This window comes from Hyperoodon ampullatus (genome assembly GCF_949752795.1).
Source record: "Hyperoodon ampullatus genome assembly, chromosome: 4".
Lineage (NCBI taxonomy): Eukaryota > Metazoa > Chordata > Mammalia > Artiodactyla > Ziphiidae > Hyperoodon > Hyperoodon ampullatus.
In genome coordinates, this window is record NC_136917.1 from 69,833,643 (window position 1) to 69,858,853 (window position 25,211).

Sequence of the window (25,211 nt, forward strand, 5' to 3'; positions counted from 1 at the left end):
AAGGTTCAATAAACTTAAAAATTCCAAGCATAAATTCTTATTCCCCATCTAACCTGTAAACCCCTAAGAAGGCCACAGGTTGCTTTCAGGGGCTCTGTAAACATGTGAGCCAAATTTATATGCGAGTGCATACATCCTACATGCATGCTCTTGGGGGAGAACCCAGTAGCTTTAGCAAATTCTCAAATACCTGAAGTCCCAAATAACTTTAGAGAGTTTTGAAATGACATTTAACAAGGTACATACATAAAAATGTGATGGAAATTCTATTAAATGGAAGACAGGAAAAATACCATTTCAGACTACAAAGAGGCCAATGTAAACAAACTCTTACATTCTATTTCATTTAAGAAAGGATTAAAAGTACATAAAAATATAGAAGGAATGAAAACCATTTTATATTAATGCTAACATTCTTCTAGAAACTATGTGGATAGGTAAACATTTTTCAACAAACCGAAAAGACGTGACTTTCATCCAAGGTTTGTAAACTTCTATATGTGTTTCTACATGTTTTTACAGATGAACAAACTAAAGAGGAAGATGAGGACAAAGAAAAAAGAACTAGAGTAACAGCAGAAAACAAAATGTGAGATAAAGGAGACAGTTAATGAAAGGTGAACATAAAACCAGAACAGGTAAATTTTTTTCTGATCACAAGGTAGTGAACACAATCATAAAAAGAGAGAAAACAATGAGAAAAAGAGCATTAACCATGTAATGGCTTACCTTGACAAAGACCGCTGGAAAACGAAAGTAGGGAGGTACTGAAACAACATGGAAGGAATAGAAAATTGAAAAGCAAAGAGAAAAGGCTAAAAGTAAAAAGAGTGAAGCAAAATCAAGAATATACCATATTTCCAATGAAAAATCTTATTTTGAAAACAGTATTTCAGGTTTCTTTGAAGCATAATGAAAAAGAAAAGGATAAAACTAACCTGTTGTACAAATTCCAAGGGTACTGGTGTGGCTTGTGTAAATGCTTCTAGATGAATACCATGCACAGGGTCTTCAACTATCAGACAGCCAATATCAAACCATCTGCAACAGAATGTATGAGTTTCACGTTGTGTATGTGCTAAATGAGTTATGGTGAATAGATAAAGTACTAACATTCAAATAAAACATTACCAGATTGATTAGAAAAACATTTCCTTGAAATTTTCAAGAGGACAATCTATAAAACAACATATAAAATTACCCTGTTGGCTTAATTCAGAGAAGGAAAAAACAAAAAATGGGGAAAAACAAAGAAAAAATAATTGAAAATTACTCATCATGGAAAGTTCCTTTTCTTGCTAAGATTTGGAGAAAAGAATGGCAATTAAGGGTGCTCAAATATGCAACAGATAAATCTACTCATTTGAAAATGCAAATAACATCATAATTTAAAATGTCACTTGCTAAAATATGGGAAATTTTATATTACCAACTCTATACTAATATATAGCCAAGTTGCAAAGTTACTATAAAAATATTTCTGAATTGTTCACAATGAATCAGTCTTTGAAAACAGCCTCATGAAATCAAGAAAACTTTCTTCAATTTAAAGATACACGTAAAAAGTGATACAGTTAAAAACTGACTTAGGTGAGGTCATCTGTAACATCACTAGTATTTTAACTAGCCAGAATCAGGAAATCACGAGTTTAAATGACAAGATACAGAGCAATAAAATTTTAAAATATACAGATTAAAGTGCAATGAAATACAATACGATTAGGAAACTTATTTACATATTCAAAGAAACAACAAAACAATATGTAGAATAACTTTGAGTGTTAAAATGGCAGTTTGTAGTATGCACATCCTAAAACTTTGCTTTAAATTAAGAACCTTAGTTATTTTATTTATTATATGAATCATTATTTTAAATAATTTATTTGGCATATGATGAATCAGTATTTTATTTTACGTGATTTGTGTATTATGCAGATGGCAGAGAATAACTGTAGTGACTAAGCTTCCAGGCACAGCACGGACGTCCTGAAAAGCAGCAACCCTGAAGGTACGAGCAGTCTCCCCTACAATGCCGGTGAACACACGAGAAAAACTCCCCTTCCTCTCCAAACTACTGTCACGCTCCCGAGCGTGTCAACCTGGATATCCCATTCTTCTCAACTCAAATCTAAACTGCTGTCACTGTCATGCCCACGGAGACCTCTTCCATTTCCCTAACTAGTGCTATTGGCTGAGGAAACATTGTCTTCTCCCTCCTTCCTCCTGTCCTTCCACCCCACTCCCACTCCCCACCCATCAGGAGGAAGAGTGTTGGTCACTGTGCACACTCAAGGACAATTGCTAAGGAATGCTCTCCTCCTCACCCTCTCCATGCAGTTGGTGAAATAAGATAGACTCGACCAATCCTATATGGAAGCTACTTAGACTTAAAAAAGGCTTAAGAATGGTGGTTCCAAGACATTTAGATTTCATGTAGCAGAAAAAAATCAAAATAGCACCTGAGGAGCTGACACAGATATGCCAATTTGTATTTTATCAAAGAAAGACCATCCACTACCACCAGTCACTTCACAGAAGGACATTTTAACCCATTTCACACATAACCCTTGGTTTTAGAACTTGATAGGTTAATCTCAGAATAAGGACAATTAATTCATGCTTACACAGGTTATTTTTCCATTTTGGTATAAAACATGCTAATTTTCCTCATGTAGCATGAACTGATGCAAAGTTTATCACAAATAGCTAGGTCTGGCTTTACTATTAGGAGCCAAACACCAATGGTCTTTTGACTCAGTTATAAGCATGTATTTCCCTGACTTTATCTTCTGTGCATTTATTTCTCATGGGAACACCACAGAGAGAAGTAGCCAAAGCAAACTATCAAGTGTTTTGGGTCATGGGTTTGCTGTTTGTTCTCATGTCCTTCCTCTAATCCCCTTCTGTATCTTAATATTACAGCCTTTTCATCCTCTCTCCTCCTTAAACCATACTGGAAACCATCCACAGACTTTCCTAATACCATTTACTATTCCTAATCTTCCTTATTTGCTAGTCTTCTGCTCAAAAAAAGGTAGGAAAAATACCACATCTAGGTATGATGGAGCAGTTGATGGCAGACCAATGCTCCCAATGAAAAGCTGGATGAGTATACAAGTCATATCTAATGGCATCCAAGAGCTGTAGAAGCAAGGAAGACAAGATGGAGTAACATTCTGGACAGGGACAACCTTTCAAAAGTATGTTGAAGATTTTCAGCTGACCCTGAGCACAACCCAACCTGGACTCAGGTCAGTCTATCTAAAGTGCACCAAACTACCCCTTCCACACACCTCACTACTCTGTTTATTAGAGGGAAGAGTGAACCTTCTCAAAATTACCTCAAGACTCTTGAGTTTCTTACAAACAATGCCTGGCTTTCAAAGATTATGAGGCATCCACAAAGACAGCACCTTATCGTCACACCAAAAGGAGGCTAAAAGAGGCCCACACACTGGATTCAGTAGACAGAGATCTTAAAATAAATATGACTCATATTCAAGGAAAGAGAGAGGTAAAGGTAGTTGAAATAGAAAATATAGGTATTCAATAGTAAATTAAATCTACTTTAAAAAAAAAATCAATGTATGGGCTACACAGCAGAAGACAGGTAAACAGAAGATACTCGAACTAAAGAACAGAGAGAAAAATCAGAGTGAGGAAGGTAGGGGAAAGAGGGGACTGACCAAATGAGAACTCTGAGGCACAGTCAGAAGGTGAACAAGCATGTAATTATAGTCCTAGAAAGAGAAAAAATGGGCCAGAAGCCAATTCTGAAGATACAATGGCCAAGAACTTTCCAAAACTGATGAAAGACATAAATCCAATGAAAGAAAGAATCAAGCTCAGGGAGTCCACAAAAATTCAATACCTAAGCAAACACATACCCCTGTACATACCATAAAACTGCAAAAATAAAATGACAGAAAAAATCCTAAATGCAGCTAAACAATACATTCTCTTCACAGAAACAAGCTGGATAGCTGATGTAACAGAAATGATGGAAGCCAGAAAACAGTACAACAGCATCTTTAAAGTACTGAAAGAAAAGATCTGCCGATCCAGACTTCTACATCCAGAAAAAAACACCCTGTGAAAATAAAGGTGCTTAAAGGCACTTTCAGACAAAAGCTGAGAGAACTCCTGGCTAAAGTCTTCCATCACAATGTATATAGTACCAAAGGATGCTCTTTAGGCAGAATGAAAATGATCCCAGACAGAAAAACCAAAACTGCAGGAAAGAATTCAGAGAATAAATATAAGTGAATGGAGTGTACAGAACTATACTAATATCTTAGGAGTTTAAAATATATACACAATTAAGATACTTAACAATACTGCAAAAGATGAAGGGGGTAAATGGTATTGAAAGTAGTTCAGTATTATCAAAAGTCATAGTTTCTATTAAAACATAATACATGGAAAAAGGCACAATGGAATCTCTAAGGTAGCCCTTAAATGAATATTTCATTTTTCCCCTCTGTTAACCTTTTAATATTCATCATCACTGGATGGTTGCTTGGTACTTACACAGAAAGTTCAAACTTCCCAACCTAGCAATCAAAGCTCTTCAGTCTGTCCCCAAACTACTTTTTGATTTCCTATCCAACAGTGTTCAGCCAAGCCGATAAAATCACTGACCCCAGAATACATCTTAATCATCTTCACACTTTTCCTCCATGCAGAATGTCCTACCTATTCTTCAAAATTCAGCTCAAGTCCCAATCATTCACGACTCTTATCTGACACTATCTCCACATAAAGTTAATTCCACTGAAAATGCACATAGCATTTTATGTACAGCCCACGTGCAGCAACGAAGACCCAATGCAGCCAAGAATTTAAAAAATAAAAAAATATGTTCCTCTACTGACTGACAGGTGTTTGGTGATACCTATCAGTGTGAAAAGATACTTTTTAAAAAATGATGAATTATGTAGCTGGAGGTTTTTTCCAAACTAAATAGATGAGAGGTAGTGTTCAACAGAACTCAAACCTAGTGACTGCCTCCAGGCCCTCTTGCCATACCTTCCATTACTCTGAATGACTGTGTAAATGATTGTTACTGGAGGTCAATCTCCAAGCCAATAACTAAACCACTGTATCATATGTAATTGATTATTAATACAATCTTAGCATGCAGGGAATACAATATCCATTTTATAATTAAAAAGGAGAAATAAGAGTAGAAATGTGAGCTGAGCTACACAGGTCACATAGCTAGATGACAGAGCTAGACCAGAACGTAATTTTCTCTCTGGTTCTAAAATAGGATACATTTTTTTTTACTAGATATTCAGTGTAAGCAATCATATTTTGCTCCTAAGAGAAACATAATAGGCCTCTTACTGAACCATTATATGCCAACAAACTGGACAACCTAGAAGAAATGCATAAATTCCTAAAAACACACAACCTACTAAGACTGAATCAAAAGAAACAGAAAATCTAAACAAATGGATTACTTGTAAGGAGACCAACTCAGTAATCAAAAACCTCCCAACACACAAAAGTCCAGAACCAGATGGTGTCACTGGTGAATTCTACCAAAGATTTAGAGAAGAATTAATACCAATCTTTCTCAAATGCTTCCAAAAAATAGAAGATGAGACACACTTCCAACACACTTCCAAACTCATTTTACAAGGCCAGCATTACCCTGATACCAAGCCCAGAAAAGGACACTACACAGAAGAAAATTAAAGGCCCAATATCCCTGAAAAACAGAGATGTAAAAATCCTCAATGAAATACTAGGAAACCGAATTCTACAATGCATTAAAAGGATCTATACCATAATCAAGTGGGATTTACTCCAGGGATGCAAGGATGGTTCAAAATGTGCCAATCAATCAATGTGATACACCACATTAACAAAATGAAAGATAAAATCATATGATCATGTCAACAGAGCTATAAAAAGTATTGGACAAAATTCAACAGCCATTAATGACAAAAACTCTCAACAGAGTGGATACAGAAGGAACATACCTCAACATAATCAAAGTCATATATGGCAAGCCCATAGCTAATATACTCAACAGTGAAAAGCTAAAAAGCTTTACCTCTAAGATCAAGACAAGAATGCCCACTCTTCCCACTTTTATTCAGCATGGTATTGGAAGTCCTAGTCAGAGTAATTAGGCAAGAAAAAAAATGCATCCAAATCAGAAAGGAAGAAGTAAAACTGTCACTATTTGCACATGACATATTATATATAGAAAAACCTAAAGCTACCACCAAAAAACTGTTAAAACTAGTAAATTCAGTAAAGTTGCAAGATACAAATTCAATACCCCAAAATTTGTTGTATTTCTATACACTAACAGCAAACTATCAGAAGAAAAAAATTTTACATACCATTTACAATCACATCAAAAAGAATAAAATAGTTAGGAATATATTTAACCAAGCAGGTGAAAGATGTCTACTCTGAAAACTGTAGACATTGATGAAAGAAACTAAAGAAGACACAAATAAATGGAAATATATTCCATACCCACGGACTAGCAGAATGAACATTGTTAAAATGTTCCTATTACCCAAAGGAAGCTACAGACTCAATGCAATCCCTATCAAAATTCCAATGATATTTTCCACAGAAATAGAACAAACAATCCTAAAATTTGTGTGCAACCACAAGACCCTGAATAGCCAAAGCAATCTTGAGAAAGCAGAGCAAAGCTGGAGGCAACATGCTCCCTGATGTCAAATTATAATACACAGCAACAGTTATCAAAACAGTATGGTACTTGCATAAAAAACAAAAATACAGATCAATGCAATAGAGCCCAGAAATAAACCCATGCATTTATGGCCAATTAATTTATGACAAAACAGCCAGGAATATGCAATGGGGAAAGGACAGTCTCTTCAATAAAAGGTGTTGGGAAAACTGGACCACAATTTTATACCAGACATAAAAATTAATCAAAATGGATTAAATACTTGAGCATAGCATCTGAAACCATAAAAAACTCCTAGAAGAAAACATAAGCAGTAAGCTCCTTGATATCTGTTGTGGCAATCATGTTTTTTGGATTTGACACCGAAAGCAAACGCAACAAAATCAAAAACAAGTGGGACTACATCAAACTAAAAAGTTTCTGCACAGCAAAGGAAACTATCAACAAAATGAAAAGGAAACCTACCAAATGTCAGACAATACCTGCAAATCAAATATCTGATATGGGGCTAATATCCAAAATATATAAAGAACTCATACTAATCAACAGCAAAAAACAAACAATCCAATAAAAAAATGGGGAGAAGATCTGATTAGCCTCCTTTTCCAAAGATGACATATAGATTGCCATATGTGAAAAGGTGCTCAACATCACTAATCCTCCAGGGAAATGCTAATCAAAACCACAATAAGATAGCACCTCACACTGTTAGAACGGCTATTATCAAAAAACAAGAAATAACAAGTGTTGACGAAGAGGTGGAGAAAAGGGAACCCTTGTGCACTGTTGGTGGGACTGTAAATTGGTACAACCACTATGGAAAACAGTATGGAGGTTCCTCACAAACTGAACTACCAAATAATCCATAAATTTCACTTCTGGGTATTTATCCAAAGGAAACGAAAATACTAACTCAACAAGACATATGCATCCCCCTGTTCACTACAAAATTATTTCCAACAACCGAGGCATGGAAGTAACTTAAATGTCTGCTGATGATAAAGAAAATGTGATTTATACACACACTCACACATATATATGTATGTATATATACAATGAAATATTATTCCATTGAAAAGGAAGGAAAACCTTGCCATTTGCAGCAACGTGTATGGACACTGAAGTCATTAAGCTAAGCTAAGTACATCAAATAGAGAAAGACAAATACTGTATGATCTCACATGTGGGGGGAAAAGCAAACTCACAGATACAAAGGACAGATTGGTGGATGCAGAGGCAGGGGTGGGAGGGGGAGTAAAATGGATAAAGGGGATTAAAAGGTACAAACTTCCAGTTATAAAATAAGTAAGTCATGAGAATATAATGTACAGCATGGTGACTATAGTTAATAATACTTTTTGTACATTTGAAAGTTGCTAAGAGAACAGATCTTGTCTTGTAAGTTCTCTAAAAAAATTATAACTATGTTAAAAAAAAATCCTCTTACTTGTCAGGAAGCAATTCTGCAATGAAGTTTTCTACTGATACAGCAGTCTGTTTTTCATGGATCACTCCAGTTCGACGTAAGCTATCTATCCGTTCCTGGGCACCCTGAAACAGTGTACGTTAGAAACTATTTTAAATTATTCGGTTTTAAACACACTAACTTATGACTATATAAGTAATATGCATATACATTTATACACAAACACATATATACTCACTGTAAACATGAAAACAATACAGAAGCACACATATGTACTCATTGTAAACATGAAAACAATACAGAAGCATAGAGAGTAAAAAGTGAAAAAAGCCCCACTGTATTCCCCTCAGTATTAAGAGTCTGCAGTGCATCTTCCAAATTATTCCTATATGCATTATTATTTTGGTTGCTATCATGAAATGGATAACTTTTATATTACATGTTCTAATTGGTTATTACTAATATAAGGAAACTATGTGCTTTTTAATGTTGATCTGGCAAGAGGCCATCTTACTAAATAAAAATCATTTATCAATTCTAGTAGTTTTTTAGTTGATTCTCTCGAATTTTTCTAGGCAGGCAATCATATCAATAGCAAGTATGTTTTTTCTCTTTCTTCTGATTCCTTTTATATATAGCCTTTAAAGTTTGCACCAAAATGACATTATTTTAACTTCAAATGTATGCATTACATCAAAGCTTACCATTTATGAAACAAAATTGAGGGGCTGAGAACACTATATAGATAACTCAAAATCATGAATTAAATATATACCTATGGCAGAAAACTAAAAGCTGGATTAATGAGGACAAGGTTGTTGTGTACTACTTTTATTTGAATCGCTTCATAAAAGTGATCATGAATGATATGATAAGAATGTGTTCAAAAAGCAAGATAAAACTATTTCTGAATAAAACTAGTCATGGATAATACCCCTATTTTTATCATGAACAGCAGAGCTAAGCAGTGAATGAGATTAAGGGGTCAATTCTTCTTCAAATGAAAATTAAGAAAGCTAGGATACTTCTAGAGACAACTGAATTTATTTCAGAGACAACTAAAATAAAGAAGTGACAACTGTATGAGAACATGTAGGCCAATTTGTCATTAGCTTAGAAACATGAAAGATGAAAGAAGATATGAGTTAAACTACAATAAAATCAAGCTGTATTTTTGCTTACTCTTGTATCTCTGGTACCTAGAGTAGTGTCTAACCTAATAGGCAGCCAGTGAGAACTTACTACACGAAAAAGTGAACAAGGGAAAAACTAAGGGCTTCTGAAGGCCTATATGGCTAATATTAGGAATCTAAAGAGTGTAAATATGGCATCTCCAAATCTAATAGTGAATGAGGAGGTCACTGTTGAATCTGAAAGAAAATACAATAGCTAAGATGAACTTAATTCTTCGTACTGGATAATGTAAATCTGCTCTGAAATTTGGGAGGAGTAAAATAATTCCCTCCTCCCAAAAGGTAGTTATGTCTAATTTTTACTATAAAGAAGTTTAAATAAATGTTAATTCAGTAAAAAACTATTAGGGGATTAGTGGGATGTTTAGAGATTCATCCGCAACTCTTCAAAGGTGCTATCTCAGCTACACACTACAACAAAATATTCCTAGATTTTATGCTCCCAGGAAACAGAAACTAAGTTGGTTCATTTTTACTATCCTACAGCACAGGGCTTGATACTTCATAGGGTTCACAAAATATTGAACTGAAATTAATTAGCATCTATAAAAGATAGGATAATGAGTTAGGTAGACAAGTGTAATGCTTGTTTTTATGGAATCCAGAAGAGAAAATGAAGAGGGGGTAAATCAGCCTCTTTCCTCCTCTGACCACAACATTACTTAAATGTGGCATCTTTTGGCATCACAGAGACACTTTGATATTAGTCACTACCAATGTTTTGAGAAGGGAATTTTAACTTTATTTTTCAGCAGTGTAGGGGATCAAAAATTAGGTAGTTTAGAGGCCACACTGAAGTAACTGTCTCAGAACTGAAGTAAGATGCAGAAATGCCTCTAGAGCTTATACTGTACTCTGAGAGCTTATACTAAGCAACTTGGTTCAGATAATCAAAATTCCATGCTTCTTCATAAATTCTTACAGCTATTAACTACATTTTTCTTGACTATAAGCTATAAAACAATGGTCATAAATATAATCGGCTTTTCAGTAAAATTAATACTTGGCATTGGAGAAGTTTCAGAAGCTTCCTAACTTTAACTACAGCTGATTTATTTCCTTAAACAATTTCATATGTTTAAAGGAAAACTTAAGTTTAGTCAAAAAAGACATTCACTTCAAATAAAATCTGATGGGGAGAAAAAAATCTGGGTTGAAATTTTAATATTCTACATTATTTTCTTTTTGTTAGTTCCCTCTACTGTTTCTGAAAAAAAACAGCTGGGAAAATTACAAATCACTTTCCTATATATATATATCAGTTTCAATGAATTTTAATTTTAAGCTTGTATTAAAGATTGTGGAAAAGGAACACTTTTCTAAATTTGAAGGGCAAAAACCAATACTAAAACAAATCTGTCAAATACTAATAAAATCACAATATAAGCTGAACTATTAATATTCAGAAAATAAGATTTTTCTTACAGAAAAAAATCCCCATCAGCCTTTCAAGTTCAGTTTATACCAATCTGAAGTATCTTTTATGCAATGATATTTAACATAAAATATTTAAGACTCATGTTTTAAAAACCATGAAATTCTGAGTTATGTTCCAAAAATCATGTGGTGATCTATCATCAGAAATTATGAATGACAACTCTATCAGTTTTTTTATCAGTTTTTTTGAGAACAATTAGAAACCACAGGACTTGAAAGAAGATTTTACCGAGTCATTACGTCATTTGCATTCTTAACATCTAAAACATTATTTTGAATTGTCCCTTCATATGACACTCAGGAGGATTTTAGGTTCCGAGGCAATCAGTGGGTGAGCAGTATATCTTTATTTTCTAATGGGAGAGGTCGGAGCTTATGAAGAGGAGATGAGAAAGAAGATGGCACGTTGCCTCCATTACAAGTATGTATTCAGGCAGAAAATTTTAGGAAAGAATACATATGGAAGTTGAGGAAGAAGCAGCTGAGTTCCTGAAAACTATCTGGGTCTACCTGGACCTTGTAAAATCTTTGCATGTCACCAGAGGTACTTATACACAAGTCTGAAGACCACTGTTTGATGGTAAAGGTACTATCAAAGTATAGCAACAGGTGGGCAGCTAGAGCTCTGGTAAGGGAAAAATCTCTATTCTCATATGGCTGACATGTTGTTAAACCAAAATTCAAAACAGATCCCAGAGTGAAAACATCTTCTGAATTAGACTGCTTACTTGAGGAAATAAATTATTAATTTAAAAAGTTTACCCTAGCACTTTAAATTCTATTGTTTGGGGTTTTATACCATGATATCTCAATAGGACTGCTAGATATTCATTTTAAAGAACATGAAGCACTATTCTAAAAGTTTGTATCTGTAAACGAAACAAAGATCTCTGCTCTTGTAGAACTTAATTCTAGTGGGAAAAAAGCATTAAAAAATAAAAATAACATAAATGTAAATTATATGGTAAATCAGAAGATGCTGGCTGCTATAGGAGAAAGATCAGAGGAGGGCTAGAGGGATCAGGAGTGCAGGGCAGGTAGGTGCAGACTGCAGTATTGAACAGGGCAGTCAGGACAGGCCCCACTGTGGAGGGAAGATTTTAGTGAAGACTTGAAGGAGGTCAGGGAGTCAACCAAGTAGATATCTGAGGAAAGAGTGGCTCAGAGAGAGCTGTGAAAAGGCTGTGAGAAGAGAGCAGCCTGTCAGACAAGTGCAAAGACCTGCAAGGAGGCCAATGTGGCTGGCGTGGAGTGAGCAAGGGGAAAGACCAGAGAAAAGCAGAAGGCCGCTGGTGCAGCCACTGTGGAGAACAGCATGGAGGTTTCCTAAAAACCAAAAATAGAGCTGCCATATGATCCAGCAGTCCCACTCCTGGGCACATACCTGGAAAAGATGAAAACCCTAGTCCGAAAAGATACATGCACCCCACTGTTCACAGCAGCACTATTTACAACAGTCAGCTCATGGAAGCAACCTAAGTGTCCATCGACAGATGAATGGATAAAGAAGATGTGGTGTGTATATACGAAGGAATATTACTCAGCCATAAAAAAAGAATGAAATCATGCCATTTGCAGCAACATGGATGGACCTAAAGATTATCACACTAAGTGAAGTAAATCAGAGAAAGACAAATATTATATGATATTACTTATATGTGGGATCTAAAAAGATAGTACAAATGAACTTATTTACAAAACAGAAATAGACTCACAGACATAGAAAACTTATAGTTACCAAAGGAAAAAGGGTGGGGGGATAAATTAGGAATTTGAGATTAACAGATATACACTACTACATACAAAAGATAAACAACAAGGACCTACTGTATAGCACAAGAAACTATACTCAGTATCCTGTAATAACCTGTAAAGCAAAAGAATCTGAGAAAGGATATATATATACACATATATGTATATATATATGGTATAACTGAATCACTCTGCTGTATACCTGAAACATTGAAAATCAACTATACTCCAATTAAAAAAAAAAAAAATAGAAGGCCAGTTCAGCCAGGCCATGTGGGGCTGTGGAAGCCTTGGTAAGGAATTTGGATTTTACACTCAGTGAAATATAAAGTTCTGAAAAGAACAGTGAAAGGGTTTGACCTTGTGTGTTGAAAGAATTACCCTGGCTACTCTGTTGAGGATAACATATAGGGCCACAAGGGTAGAAATGAGATGACCTATTAGGAGGTGAACCCAAGATTCCAGCAAGGCTTTGTGGTGGCTTCACCCAGGGTGGGAGCAATGGAGACAGTGACAAGCAGTCAGATGCTGGATGTATTCTGAAGGTACAGCGAGCAAGATTTCTTGATGAACTGGACATGGATAACAAGAGAAGTCAAGGATGACTCCAAGGTTTCTCATCTGAGAAAATGGAAGGACAGAGCCGTCATCAATTGAGATGGAGAAAGCTGCGGCGGGGAACAGGTTGGAAGGAAAGAAAAGCAGTTGAGTACTAGACATGATAAGTTTGAGACATTCAAGTAAAGGTATTAAAAAGGCAACTTTTAGGGCTTCCCTGGTGGCACAGTGGTTGAGAGTCCACCTACCGATGCAGGGGACGCGGGTTTGTGCCCCGGTCCAGGAAGATCCCACATGCCGCGGAGCCTGCGCGTCCGGAGCCTGTGCTCCGCGACGGGAGAGGCCACAACAGTGAGAGGCCCGCGTACCACCAAAAAAAAAAAAAAAAAAAAAAAGCAACTTTTATATTAACCTAGTTTACGTGAGAGGTCTCTGCTGGAGATACAAACTAGAAACTGTCAGCACACAGCTGGTACTCAAAGCTGTGGGACTGGTTGAGATCACTGAGAGAGTGAAGGTAGATGAAGGGAAGGAGACCATCAGGAGGTTGGGGAGAAAAGGAGGAGCCAGCAAAGGAAGCACAGAGGAATTAGTGAGGCAGGGAAGAAACCAAGTGTGGCATCCCCAAAGGCAAGCATAAAAGACATTACAGAGGAGTCTCAAAGCCAGTGGTAGGTCAAACAAGATGCACAACACTGGTGACCTTGAAAGCATTCTCGGTGGAGGGGTGAGGGTGAGAGCCTGCCTGGGGTGGGTTTAAGAGACTGAAGAGAAGAACTAGAGATAAAAGTGTTGGCAACTCTTTGCAAGTTTTGCTGCAAAACGAAGTGAAAACCTAGGGTTGGAGGTGATGGGGAAAGTAAGGTAAAAAAATTTGTTAAGGTTTTCTTTGGTTTATTTTTGTTTTTTAAGGTGGGAGCAGTGTTTACACGCTGATGAACTGTTCATTTGTTTTTGCGTGTTTGTATACTGATGGTAAAAAGTGTATGAGAGGAAGGGCAGAACTCTTGGAACTTTACCACTTAGCACGCAGGAGGGGGCCAGGTCTACTATGGTAATCGGATTGGCTTGAGTATGTGACAAATCTTTTTGGTTTTTTTTTTTTTTTTTTTTTTTGCTGTACGCAGGCCTCTCACTGTTGTGGCCTCTCCCGTTGTGGAGCACAGGCTCCGGAAGCACAGGCTCAGCGGCCACGGCTCACGGGCCCAGCCGCTCCACGGCATGTGGGATCTTCCCGGACCAGGGCACGAACCCGTGTCCCCTGCATCGGCAGGCGGACTCTCAACCACTGCGCCACCAGGGAAGCCCTGTGACAAATCTTTTAATGGTAACAGTCCAGAAGACAAAGTATACGATATTCAAGTGGTGGTGTGAGTATGCAAGTGTGTGAAATTTGTTTTCAAAATAAGCCATTCTATTATCTGCCACTATTACATAGGGATTATATAGGTATCTATAGACTTAATCACAAATTCTTCTTGCCTCACCACCAAAAACTATGGCAGTGTCTTCCTTTGGTAAGTGCATTACTACTGGTAATGTAATTTAATAGGTCTCTATATGCTGATGAGACCTTGGCACACTCTGGTTATATACAGGCTTTGTGCCTATAACATGCCAGCTAGTCGGGTCTCTAAGGCAAGGTAGTTAAAAGGACAGGGAAAGGGAATACTCAAAGAAAGTAAGTTAAGAAAACTTTCTGGATGAGTGCCAAGTCCCCTCACCAAGTACTGGGTTAGCCAAAAAGTTTGTTCGGGTTTTTCCATAACGGAAAATACAAGGGAAGAGGGGAACTTTGCCAGGTGTGTTTACAACCTGCTTACTAGAACCCCATTACTACTCTGGAAACTTCCAAATATATGAGAATCCCATAAACCATGAAGAAATACATAGAGTGTGAAGTATTATTAATAGTGATAGTAATAAAAAGCTTACGGGATTCAAGGGGTATTATAATTTCAGTAATGGATTTAAACGTTAATACTGGGTTAAGAAGATCTCTTTCAGGACTAAAACTGCTCTCTTTCTGTGCTCTTGGCATGTGGTTCCTCCCCTCCCCCAAAAATCAAAACCTACTTTAGGTTTCTTTAAATTAAAACTCCACTGTATCTTCCTAACACTACAGAATTGTCTAATTAAAAACCAAATCAATATTTCAGTATGTAAAAACCCAAAAGCTCCATATAGACCATAGGATTATCATCAGAAATTTTAAAAAATGAACTGCCAGCTACTGTATCTTGAAAAAGATGCTCTATTACTCACTTTTAATCCAGCTGCATAGCCCACTGGTTGTGGGGCAATGCTGGACTGCCCAGCTTCCCCTATCACCACAGCTAAGCCAAAGACCTCCTGGAAGGCATCTCGGACAGCGGCAACTTTTACTTCTTTATTTGACGTCACTACAATGTCCAGTTCACCTCCAGATTCTACAAAGACCAGAAGAAAATTTCAATTCCAAATTAAAATAATGAAATTATCATAATTACTACCATGCACTAACGTTTTATTACATAATTACTCTTAACCTGGCAAAACAATGCAAGCTATAGATTACCTTTTTACTGGCTGAGGAAACTGAGGCTGATAAGGTCTCGCCCAAGGTAACACAGCTACTTAGCGATGATGTCAGGACTCAAATCTAGGTCTGCATCTTTTCACTACACTGCCTGATGCAAGCAGACACATTTCACCCTGTCATCTAATGGCATCTTACTCTGAGATTTCTCAAGAGAGCTGTTTGTACTGTGAAATATTTTGCCCTAGAAACAATGCTTTTCCTAAGTATCTTTTGGAACAGCTGAAAATATTTTCCAAATATTTAGGCTTTTTATTATGGATTTCTTTTTTCCTGATTGAAACAATGTTCCACAGATCCCATCTTTACTGGAATTTCTTAAATTATTAAAACCTAAAAGCAAGGGTTACCATAGGAAAGAGGAGGAAGACTATATGTTTGTCTTTTTTTTTTTCTCCATGTGGGACATATCTCTTAACCCTATCTAGCTAAGTACTGTTCCATTAGGCTTCAGCTCAAAAAGCTTTTCAGTTTTTTGTGATGACTCAGGCCACTTTTAATGATTATAAAGGGAGAGCTAATCAAAAAAATGTTGAAACTGTGTTAAAGTCCATTTCTAATAGTTCTTGTGCTTTCTTGATACATTTGAAATTGTTATGGTGATTTCTAAAATATTTATATAAAAACACGGTAAGTTTTACTAGAGTTTTGTTAGATCCAAATGGTCTCATTTTTGCTGCCTGTCAATAGCTTTTTCACACTATTATTGCCTTTTATAGGTGATTAAGATTATATGTTATTATAGCTTCTAATAATAGAAATTTCATTTTGTATCTTTCTCTCCCCGTTTTATTTTCCTTTATCTGGATGTCATGCAGAGTACTGGCCTGAGAAAAGTCTTTGGTTTGAATCCTGATTTTATCACTTACTAGCTTCATTACCTTGGGGAAGTCACTGAGCTTGTTTCCTCACAGAAAAATTCCTGCCACCTCACAGGGCTGGCTCTAAGGATTAAATAAGGTAATTGATTTCACCATCTAACACAATACCCATTAAAACAACAACAGCTCCAAAAATACTAATTCCTTTCTTTTTCTCACTAAAAATAAGAGCTTGTGAAGAGAAGAACATATATACTGCATTCATTATGTCAAACTTGATTATTATGAATATATGAAATCAGTATATATGGTAGGGTCCAATTTCTAAACCCTGGCAATTACAAACACAGAGAACAATTCAGCTAAGTTAATTCTTTGATTCAATTTTGCACTTAAAGGGAAGCAAAGTAGCTAAGCGTTAGCTCCATCAAGTTGTGTAACCTAGGATAATAATAAAGCTCTCTGAACACAAGTTCCTCATCTAAAACCTGAGGAAAATAACACCTAGCTTGCAGAGCTCTTATGGGAATTAGTATCTGGCAGATCAAGCATTTAATAAATGGTACTTATTATCATTATTAGGTCTTGCCCTTTGACATTTACTAGACAATTATCAACAGACTCAAGACTTATGAAAGCTACTGACTTTTTATTGCTACTGAAAATCTGTTCAAGTACCTGGTGCATAGCTATGGCCGCTAAATTGTTATCTTTAACAGAATTACTAATAATTGGTCACAAATCCTGCTAAGAGATTATGTTATTTCACTTACTGGATATGTACATAAAAAATTAATCCTCCAGTTAACTGTCTGGAGGATTCTTGGTAATGAGGGTTCAAAGGTGATTAAAATAGCTTTCCCAACAAATCTAGTAATGATGTATTATTAGTAAACAGATTAACAGCCTATAAAAATTTTATTCCTGGGCTTCCCTGGTGGCGCAGTGGTTGAGAGTCCGCCTGCCGATGCAGGGGACATGGGTTCATGCCCCGGTCCAGGAAGATCCCACATGCCGCGGAGCGGCTGGGCCCGTGAGCCATGGCCGCTGAGCCTGCACGTCCAGAGCCTGTGCTCCGCAGCGGGAGAGGCTAAAACAGTGAGAGGCCCGCGTACCCCCCCCCCAAAAAAAATTTTTATTCCTGAGTTACACATAAACACATTTAATTAAAATAGATAACTGGAGAAATGTCAAAACCAAATATGAACAAAGCAACACTTCAAATGTCAACAATGAACGGTAAAATTCATATAAAGCAACACTAACCATATTCATAATTAAAATCAGTAAGTATACTAATAATTCAAATCATTTTTACTCCTCCAAAGTTCAATCTGGGAAGTTTTCAAAATTTATTTAATGGTGACTAAGAAAAAGATGAATTAAAAGTATCAAAACCAAGACTGACAATCAATGTAAGAATATAGGAGGACTTTCACTAATTACAAGACCTGTGGGATTACACTCAGTGGCTGACACGAGCACATACTTTATATGGCAGATGCTGCTCTATTTTAAGTACATACTGATATATGGAGCCATGCCAGGGTCCAGCGTTGTAATCATGCTTTCTACTGAATGTTTTGTTTTATCAAGCACAGATTTCACCATAGGGTTCCCAGCCACACCCTGCACAGAACAAATTCACATGTAAATACTCATTCTAAGCAAAGAACACCATGATTACCGGATGGTGAGGAAAAAAAAAATTGTTTTTAAGTTTCCAATGCATTGCAGACCTATACTCTTGTAAAATATAAGAAAACTAAGGTTATGGCAATGTCAAATTGCTATGAAATTTCAAAATGCTTCCTCTCAATTTCTCTTCTCATCTCATCATAGATTGACAGCAATCTACTGACCCCACTTCGAGCAACACTGGCCTGGGAAGTATGTTTATTGTATATATATGTATGTGTGTATGTATATATGTTTATTTCATTTCTATGTATACCTATATTTTTATTTCATTTCATTACTATTTATTTATCTATAAAAAAGACTAGGCAAAACTTGTCTATCAAGGTCCCAAATAAAGACTGTAATTGGATGTCTCTGAAGACTCATATTTTGTTCCCTAATATAAAAATGAAAACAGTTAAAAAAATTTTATCTTTATTTCCCAGAACAGTTACTTATTACCTTAATATATAATACTCTGTTCTATGAAAGTTTCTTTTTTCCTACTTCCTATTTGTTTTGTTCCCAAATTCTCCCTTTTAATAAAGCCAGACCTAGTCCTCTGAATTCCTAAAACCACACTATTAGACAGAAGGAACAAGATCTGAGTATTTCCTTCCATCTATGCTTCTCCCACAGTCGAAGAAACTTAGAGATGGCATCTGGCTAACAGGCCATGATTCCACCTGTCCCAACCTACCATTAAACTAAGGTGATTCAGAAAAACAGATGAGTTCATAACACTGATATTTAAGACTGTCCACCCATCTTATGCTGAATATTAGAAGAGTTATTTACAAGATCTGTAGGGTTGAACTGAGTATTACAATTGGTAACTGACATGCTGACACATGCTCTTAAGGAGGAAAAGAAGTGAGTCTCTACATAAAGAAGACCTTTAAAAAGCACAAAGTGATATAAAGAAACAGGCTTAGAAAAATGCCATCTTTCCGATACATAAAACTCAAACGCTGTAAATCAGTTTAACCAGCTATCAATTTAAAAATGCGTTTAATATGTAATTAAATTGCAGCCAAACCCTCAGAATATTGAGGGGAACTTGACAAAGCGATTCTAAAGTTCATTAAGAAAAATAAATAGAAAAGACCAGCAAAGAAAAATTTTGAAGAGAAAACAGCAAACTTACACAACCAAATGCTGATCTGCCTTTATGAATGCAGAGACTCAGAACTGACTTTTCTATCTGACTCATCTATGAATACTCTTCATCCGCACCTCAGCACAGAGTAGGCTTTCAATAAATATTAGTGTAATAAAGTTATAATAATTAAAATAGTGTGGTACTGTTGCAAGGACAGGCAAAGCAGTGAAATAAAATACAGAGCGCAGAAACTGAGGTTAACACACAATTTAGTAACTAAGGTAAAGGTAACATATCAAATCACTGGGATATGATTTTGGAACAGTTGATTAAGTGGTTGGAAAAAAATTAAATTTGACTTCTACCTCATATAATATAGTAAAGTAAGTATCAGCTATATCAACTTGGTAAGTAAAAAAAATGAAACCACAAGAAAATCAGAAGAAATCATAAAAAAATAATTATCATATAATACAGTAGGTAAATGTCATTTTTAACATTTAAAAAAATTGAAAAAAAAAATTGATAGAAATGACTCCCCAAAATTTAGAAGGCTTTGTGTCAATAAAGCATAATAAAGTTGAAATGTAAGATAAAAATGGAGGCTACTGCAGCATATGATAGCATATAATATTCTTCTTACATTAAGAGTTTTTATCAATTCATTAAAAAAGAAAATCATCCCAATTCAAAACTGAGCAAAGAACATGAATACAGACTTAACAAAATAAAAATACAAATGGCCAAAAATCACATTAAAAAAAGTTCAAATTGAGTAACAAAGAAATGCAAATTTAAACAAGGTATTATTTTTTTGCCTATCAAATTAGAAAATACTATATTTCAATTAATAAAATCACTGCTGGCAAATGAATGATGTTATGACAGTGATCTTGGTATATAACCTTCTTGGAGAGCAATATGTATCAGTAATTTTTAAAATGTCCACACTGACATTTACCAAGAATTAACTCTGATAAAACAGAGATGCACATAAAGATTGGCATACAAGAGTGCTCATAATAATTTAATTAATAAGAATTACAATTAGAAAATGCCAATAACAGGTAAGTGAAATAAAACATGGGAAATAAATACAATGACAGGTTGGGCAAAGTAGCCTGAAGAATTATAGCTGGGAAGATGTTCATGATACACGCTAGGTAAAGACAAACAGAAGACACAAAATTGTGTCCATGTGTCACTACTCCAGTTTGCTTTTCACTAAAAAAGAGATACATTTACATAGATATGTGCATCCAAAAGACAGAGGAACTATAGAAAAAGTGTAATAAGAATAAAAGGTATTTTAATTTTTCCTTACACCTCTTTCTATTTTCAAAATTCTCTCTAATGAATATCTGTTAGTTTTATAACTAAAAAAATTAAACGTGATTTTTAAAGTAAACACCCCTTACCTTAATAAAACCCCAGAGTCCACCAGCAGATGCTTCATCCTGCCCTCTAACAATTCTAGGATCTTCTTGCTCCTCTGGAAAAGTTATGGCTGATGTGGTTCCAGTTCCCTGTGCCAGAGATGTCAAACCAGCTTGCTGAGTAATGGGAGTTGGCAAAATACCTAGTTAATGGCAAAAATGTTAATATATGTAATTTATTCCATAAACTATTTCCTATAAAAAGAAGATACAACATATGAGATGAGTAGTTCAAAACAGCTTTAATAATGTAACTATATACTCAGGCATTTCAACACTGAGATATGAGCTCAAAGAATCACCTAAACCTTTATAAAATATACAAAATTCCAAAGAAGAAATTTCTTTCCCTCTTCATATGCTTACACCAACCAAGTGCCCTGAAAATGGACAGAAAATATACATCCAAAAGTACTTCATGTTTGCCCTATGAGCACTTGGATGCAGACAGCTATAGTTTGAATCTCTTTAAAGCATAAAAATAACTGATACGAGCACTCAAGCCCATCATACAAAAAACATGTAAAAATTAGTAAACATATCCATATACCCTATTTTAACTCAAAAAAAAATTCACATATACATACACATGGGTGTCATACTTGTACTCTTGAAAAAATTTTATTTGTTAAGGTAGACAAGCCAAGTTGGATTATAAAATCACAACAAAATTGTTTCTTTTCCTAAAATGAGAAACAATAGGCAGAATATGACAGGATGAAGTTTTGATATTGATATCCAATAACCATTCCAGGGAAGTCGAAAAAGTAGGTGTAACTGACCTAGAAAATAAAATACTCCAATTCCACCATCTTATGGCACATACACTTATTTGTTTTTGAACTTTTACCTGGCTAAATAAAACTACTCCTTGGACCATTCAGTCCTGATAATTTTTTAAGTAAAGCTTTAAAAAAAACTCTCAGACTTCACCTTGATGTTTCTCTATAACTGCACAAAATGTTAGGACAAAATTTTCTAATTCTGGCTGACATTCCACATACTAATCATGTACTAAGTTTTATATCATATAAAAATCATATATTAAGTAACATCAGCTTTATTTTAATAATTTAAATGAAAATAGGAAGCTCTGGAGATCAAGGAAAAGGGAATGAAACATTCATGCACAGTAACCAGACCCCTCATACACTGCTGGTGAGAAAGTAAAATGGTGCAGCTGCTTTGGAAAATAGTCTGGTAGTTGTTCAAAAGTCAGCAGTTCTGACATGCACCCCAGTGTTCACAGCACAGCACTATTTACAACAGCCAAGACATGGAAGCAACCTAAATGTCCATCGACAAATGAATGGATATATATATATATATATATATATATATATACACACACACATATACAATGGAACGTTACTCAGCCATAAAAAAGAATGAAAAAATGCCATTTGCAGCAACATGGATGTACCTAGAGATGATCATACTAAGTGAAGTAAATCAAAGACAAGTATCATATGATATCACTTATATGTGTAATCTAAAAAATGGTGCAAATGAACTTATTTACAAAACAGAAATAGACTCACAGACATACAAAAAAACCTTATGGTTATCAAAGGAGAAGGAGGGGATAAATTAGGAGTTTGGGATTAACAGATACACACTACTATATATAAAACAGATAAACAACAAGGACCTACTGTATAGCACATGAAACTCTACTCAATATCTTGTAATAACCTATAATGGAAAATAATCTGAAAAAGGATATAGATATATGTATAACTGAATAACTACGCTGTACACCTGAAACTAACACAATATTATATAGCAGCTATACTTCAATTAAAAAAAAAAAACCCTCCAGGAAAAAAAAAAAGTCAGCAATTCTGCACCTAGGTATAAACCCAAGAGAAATGAAAACACGTTCACATAAAACCTTGCACACAAAGGTTCATAAAATCAGTATTCACAATAGGCAAAAAGTGCAAACAACCCAACAGTTTATCAACTGATGAAATGAATAAACAAAACGTGGTATATCCATACAATGGAATATTATTCAGTCTTAAAAAGGAAGTTCTGACACATGCTACAACATGGATGAATCTTGAAAATATTACACTAAGTCACAGAAGACACATATTATGAGTCCATTTATATGAACTGTTCAGAATAAGCAAATTCATAGAAACAGAAAGTAGATTAGTGGTTCTGAGGGCCATGAGGATTGGGAGGAAGTAGGGAGTGACAGCTAATAGGTATGGGGTTTCTTTTGGGGTGATTAAAAGGTTCTAAAATTGATTTTGGTGATGGCTGCACAACTTGATACAGTAATAACTATTAAACTGTACACATGAAAGGGTTGAATTGTATGTGAATTATACCTCAATAAAGCTGTTTTAAAAATAAATAAAACATTCACCATAACCACTTGTTTCAAAGTATCAGTGAGAGAGAGAATTACCTGTCACCGGAGGTGCAGAAAAAGACGGCATCAGGGGTGTCTGGGGAGCTCTTCCTGCATGTCCTCGTGTAATGTCATAGGCTGAGCCAACAGAGAATCCTGATGTGGGAGGACCCGAAGCAGGGGCAGATAAGAGAGTGTTTGGGGCAGAAGTGGAAGGTGGGAAGTGGGATGAAGGAGGGTTACTGAAGGCAGCAGCAGTTGGTGGAGAAACATGAGGTGGTAAAGAGGTAATGAGTGGAGGACCAGAAGGAACCGGTGAAGGAGGCACAAAGGGCAAGGGTGGCGAAGGCCTCACAGGAGGCAGGGACTGCTGAGGGGTGGAGTACGTGTGTGGCGGCAGGGGCTGCACAGAGGACACGCTTGGAGAAGAGAAAGCGCTGGCTGCAGCTAGAAAAAGGAGGACACGAAAAAAATGCGTCAGTCAAATGTTTTTCACTTAGTTTTCAAAGTGTCTCATTACTGTCTTCTTGGAAAATTTTAAAATTTAACAGACCCTATCCCCAGAGTTATTTTTAAATGTGTGATTTGAACTATACAACTATGACTGAGTGCAAATGACTTTCAACTCCCGTCAGTAAAAGCAGCAGCTATGTAAAATTAAGTTATGGTATTGCAGACCTTTGTGTTTTTGTTTTGATGTGCTTTTAATAAAATAAAGCCGTTTTTCATCCCTGCTGGTATGAGCATAAAACCTCACAATTTAAGGCTCAAAGTCAGAAGGTCAGAACGTTAATCACCACAGTCACAGAACATTAGACAAAGCTAACACATACTTTTTAGGATATCTCTGTCACAACAAAGATGATTTCTAGTCAGTATGAACATAAAGAACGAAAGTTAAGATAAAGCAAAACATACATGTTTTCTGTCTTCAGGCTTAAATTAAAAAAGGCTATCTCCCTTCATCCTGGCAAAGATTACAGAATTTTTAATATACAGGAACACCTCATTTTATTTTGCTCCGCTTTACAAATTGAAGGGTTGTGGCAACCCTTGTGTCAAGCAAGTCTATCAGCACCATTCTTCCCAACAGCATTTGTTCTTCGTGTCTCTGTGTGACATTTTGGTAACTCTCACAACATTTCAAACTTTTTCATTATTATTATATTTGTTATGGTGATCCGTGATCTTTGATGTTACTAATGCAAAAAGATGACAACTCGTTAAAAGCTCAGATGATGATCAGCATTTTTAAGCAATACTTTAGCAAAGTTTTTACTTAAGGTACGTACATTCTTTTTTTAGACGTAATACATTGCAAACTTAATAGACTACAGTATAGTGTAACCATAATTTTTATATGCACTGGGAAACAAAAAAATTCATGTGACTCACTTTATTGCAATATTCACTTTACTGTAGTGGTCTAGAACTGAACTCTCAGTATCTCTGAGGTATGCCTCTATGCTTTTTTTAAATGACTCTGAGAAAAGATAACAGTATCTTGACTATCCTCAAAACATACTGATGCTAGACAACTGCACGTACCTAAAGGGGCTGGGGGGGAAGATGGCTGTGCCGCTGTGGCAGCGACAGCCAGTCCCACTGAACTTGGTGGAGGAGTCCCAGGTGGTGTTGTCTCTATTCCACTCTCTTCCATCATTTTTCTTCAATTACGGTAAAACTGTAAAAATATTAAAATGTAATAAATATTACACAGTAATAAAAAGTTTTTTAAACCTTGTATAGAGAATAGTTTTTTAAAATAATCAACAGACAGATGTCTGTCTTTACTGTTTATAATGCCACTTATCTCCAGGTGAAGGGTTTGTCAAAATTCCTAAGAAAATAGTCTGTGAGAATATTTAATGTGCAAACAATCTGAGACATTTTCATACACCTACTCCATTACTGAGAAATAATTTTACATTAACTAAGTAATTAATTACCCAATATATTTCAAATAGTAAATTACTAATTTAATTTCTGCCACATGAATGCATGGTAGATTTATATCTAGATTCCAGTCACTATTACTTTTAAAATAAAAATAAATTATTTAAAGTACTCTTGAAACACTTCCTCTCTCATTAAGCAGTGTACGAGGACTACTCCTGTTAACAGTAAAAAAACAATTTTTTTACTGTGCTCAATTCCCAGGTTTTCTTAGTTTACATT

At 35.6% G+C, this 25,211-nt stretch overlaps 1 protein-coding gene across 1 annotated transcript in view; it reads right to left on the bottom strand.

Moving 5' to 3' along the window:
- PRRC1 (proline rich coiled-coil 1) overlaps positions 1-24,696 on the bottom strand; it is a gene marked incomplete at both ends in the record, with an annotated part of 36,705 nt that extends 12,009 nt beyond the window's left edge. The window contains 7 exons of the mRNA XM_079702812.1: positions 939-1,041; positions 8,133-8,236; positions 15,317-15,480; positions 17,977-18,079; positions 20,651-20,811; positions 23,091-23,480; positions 24,582-24,696. Coding sequence (XP_079558938.1) covers positions 939-1,041; positions 8,133-8,236; positions 15,317-15,480; positions 17,977-18,079; positions 20,651-20,811; positions 23,091-23,480; positions 24,582-24,696 — 1,140 coding nt within the window. The remainder of the gene's footprint in view (positions 1-938; positions 1,042-8,132; positions 8,237-15,316; positions 15,481-17,976; positions 18,080-20,650; positions 20,812-23,090; positions 23,481-24,581) is intronic.
- Between the last annotated feature and the right edge of the window lie 515 nt (positions 24,697-25,211).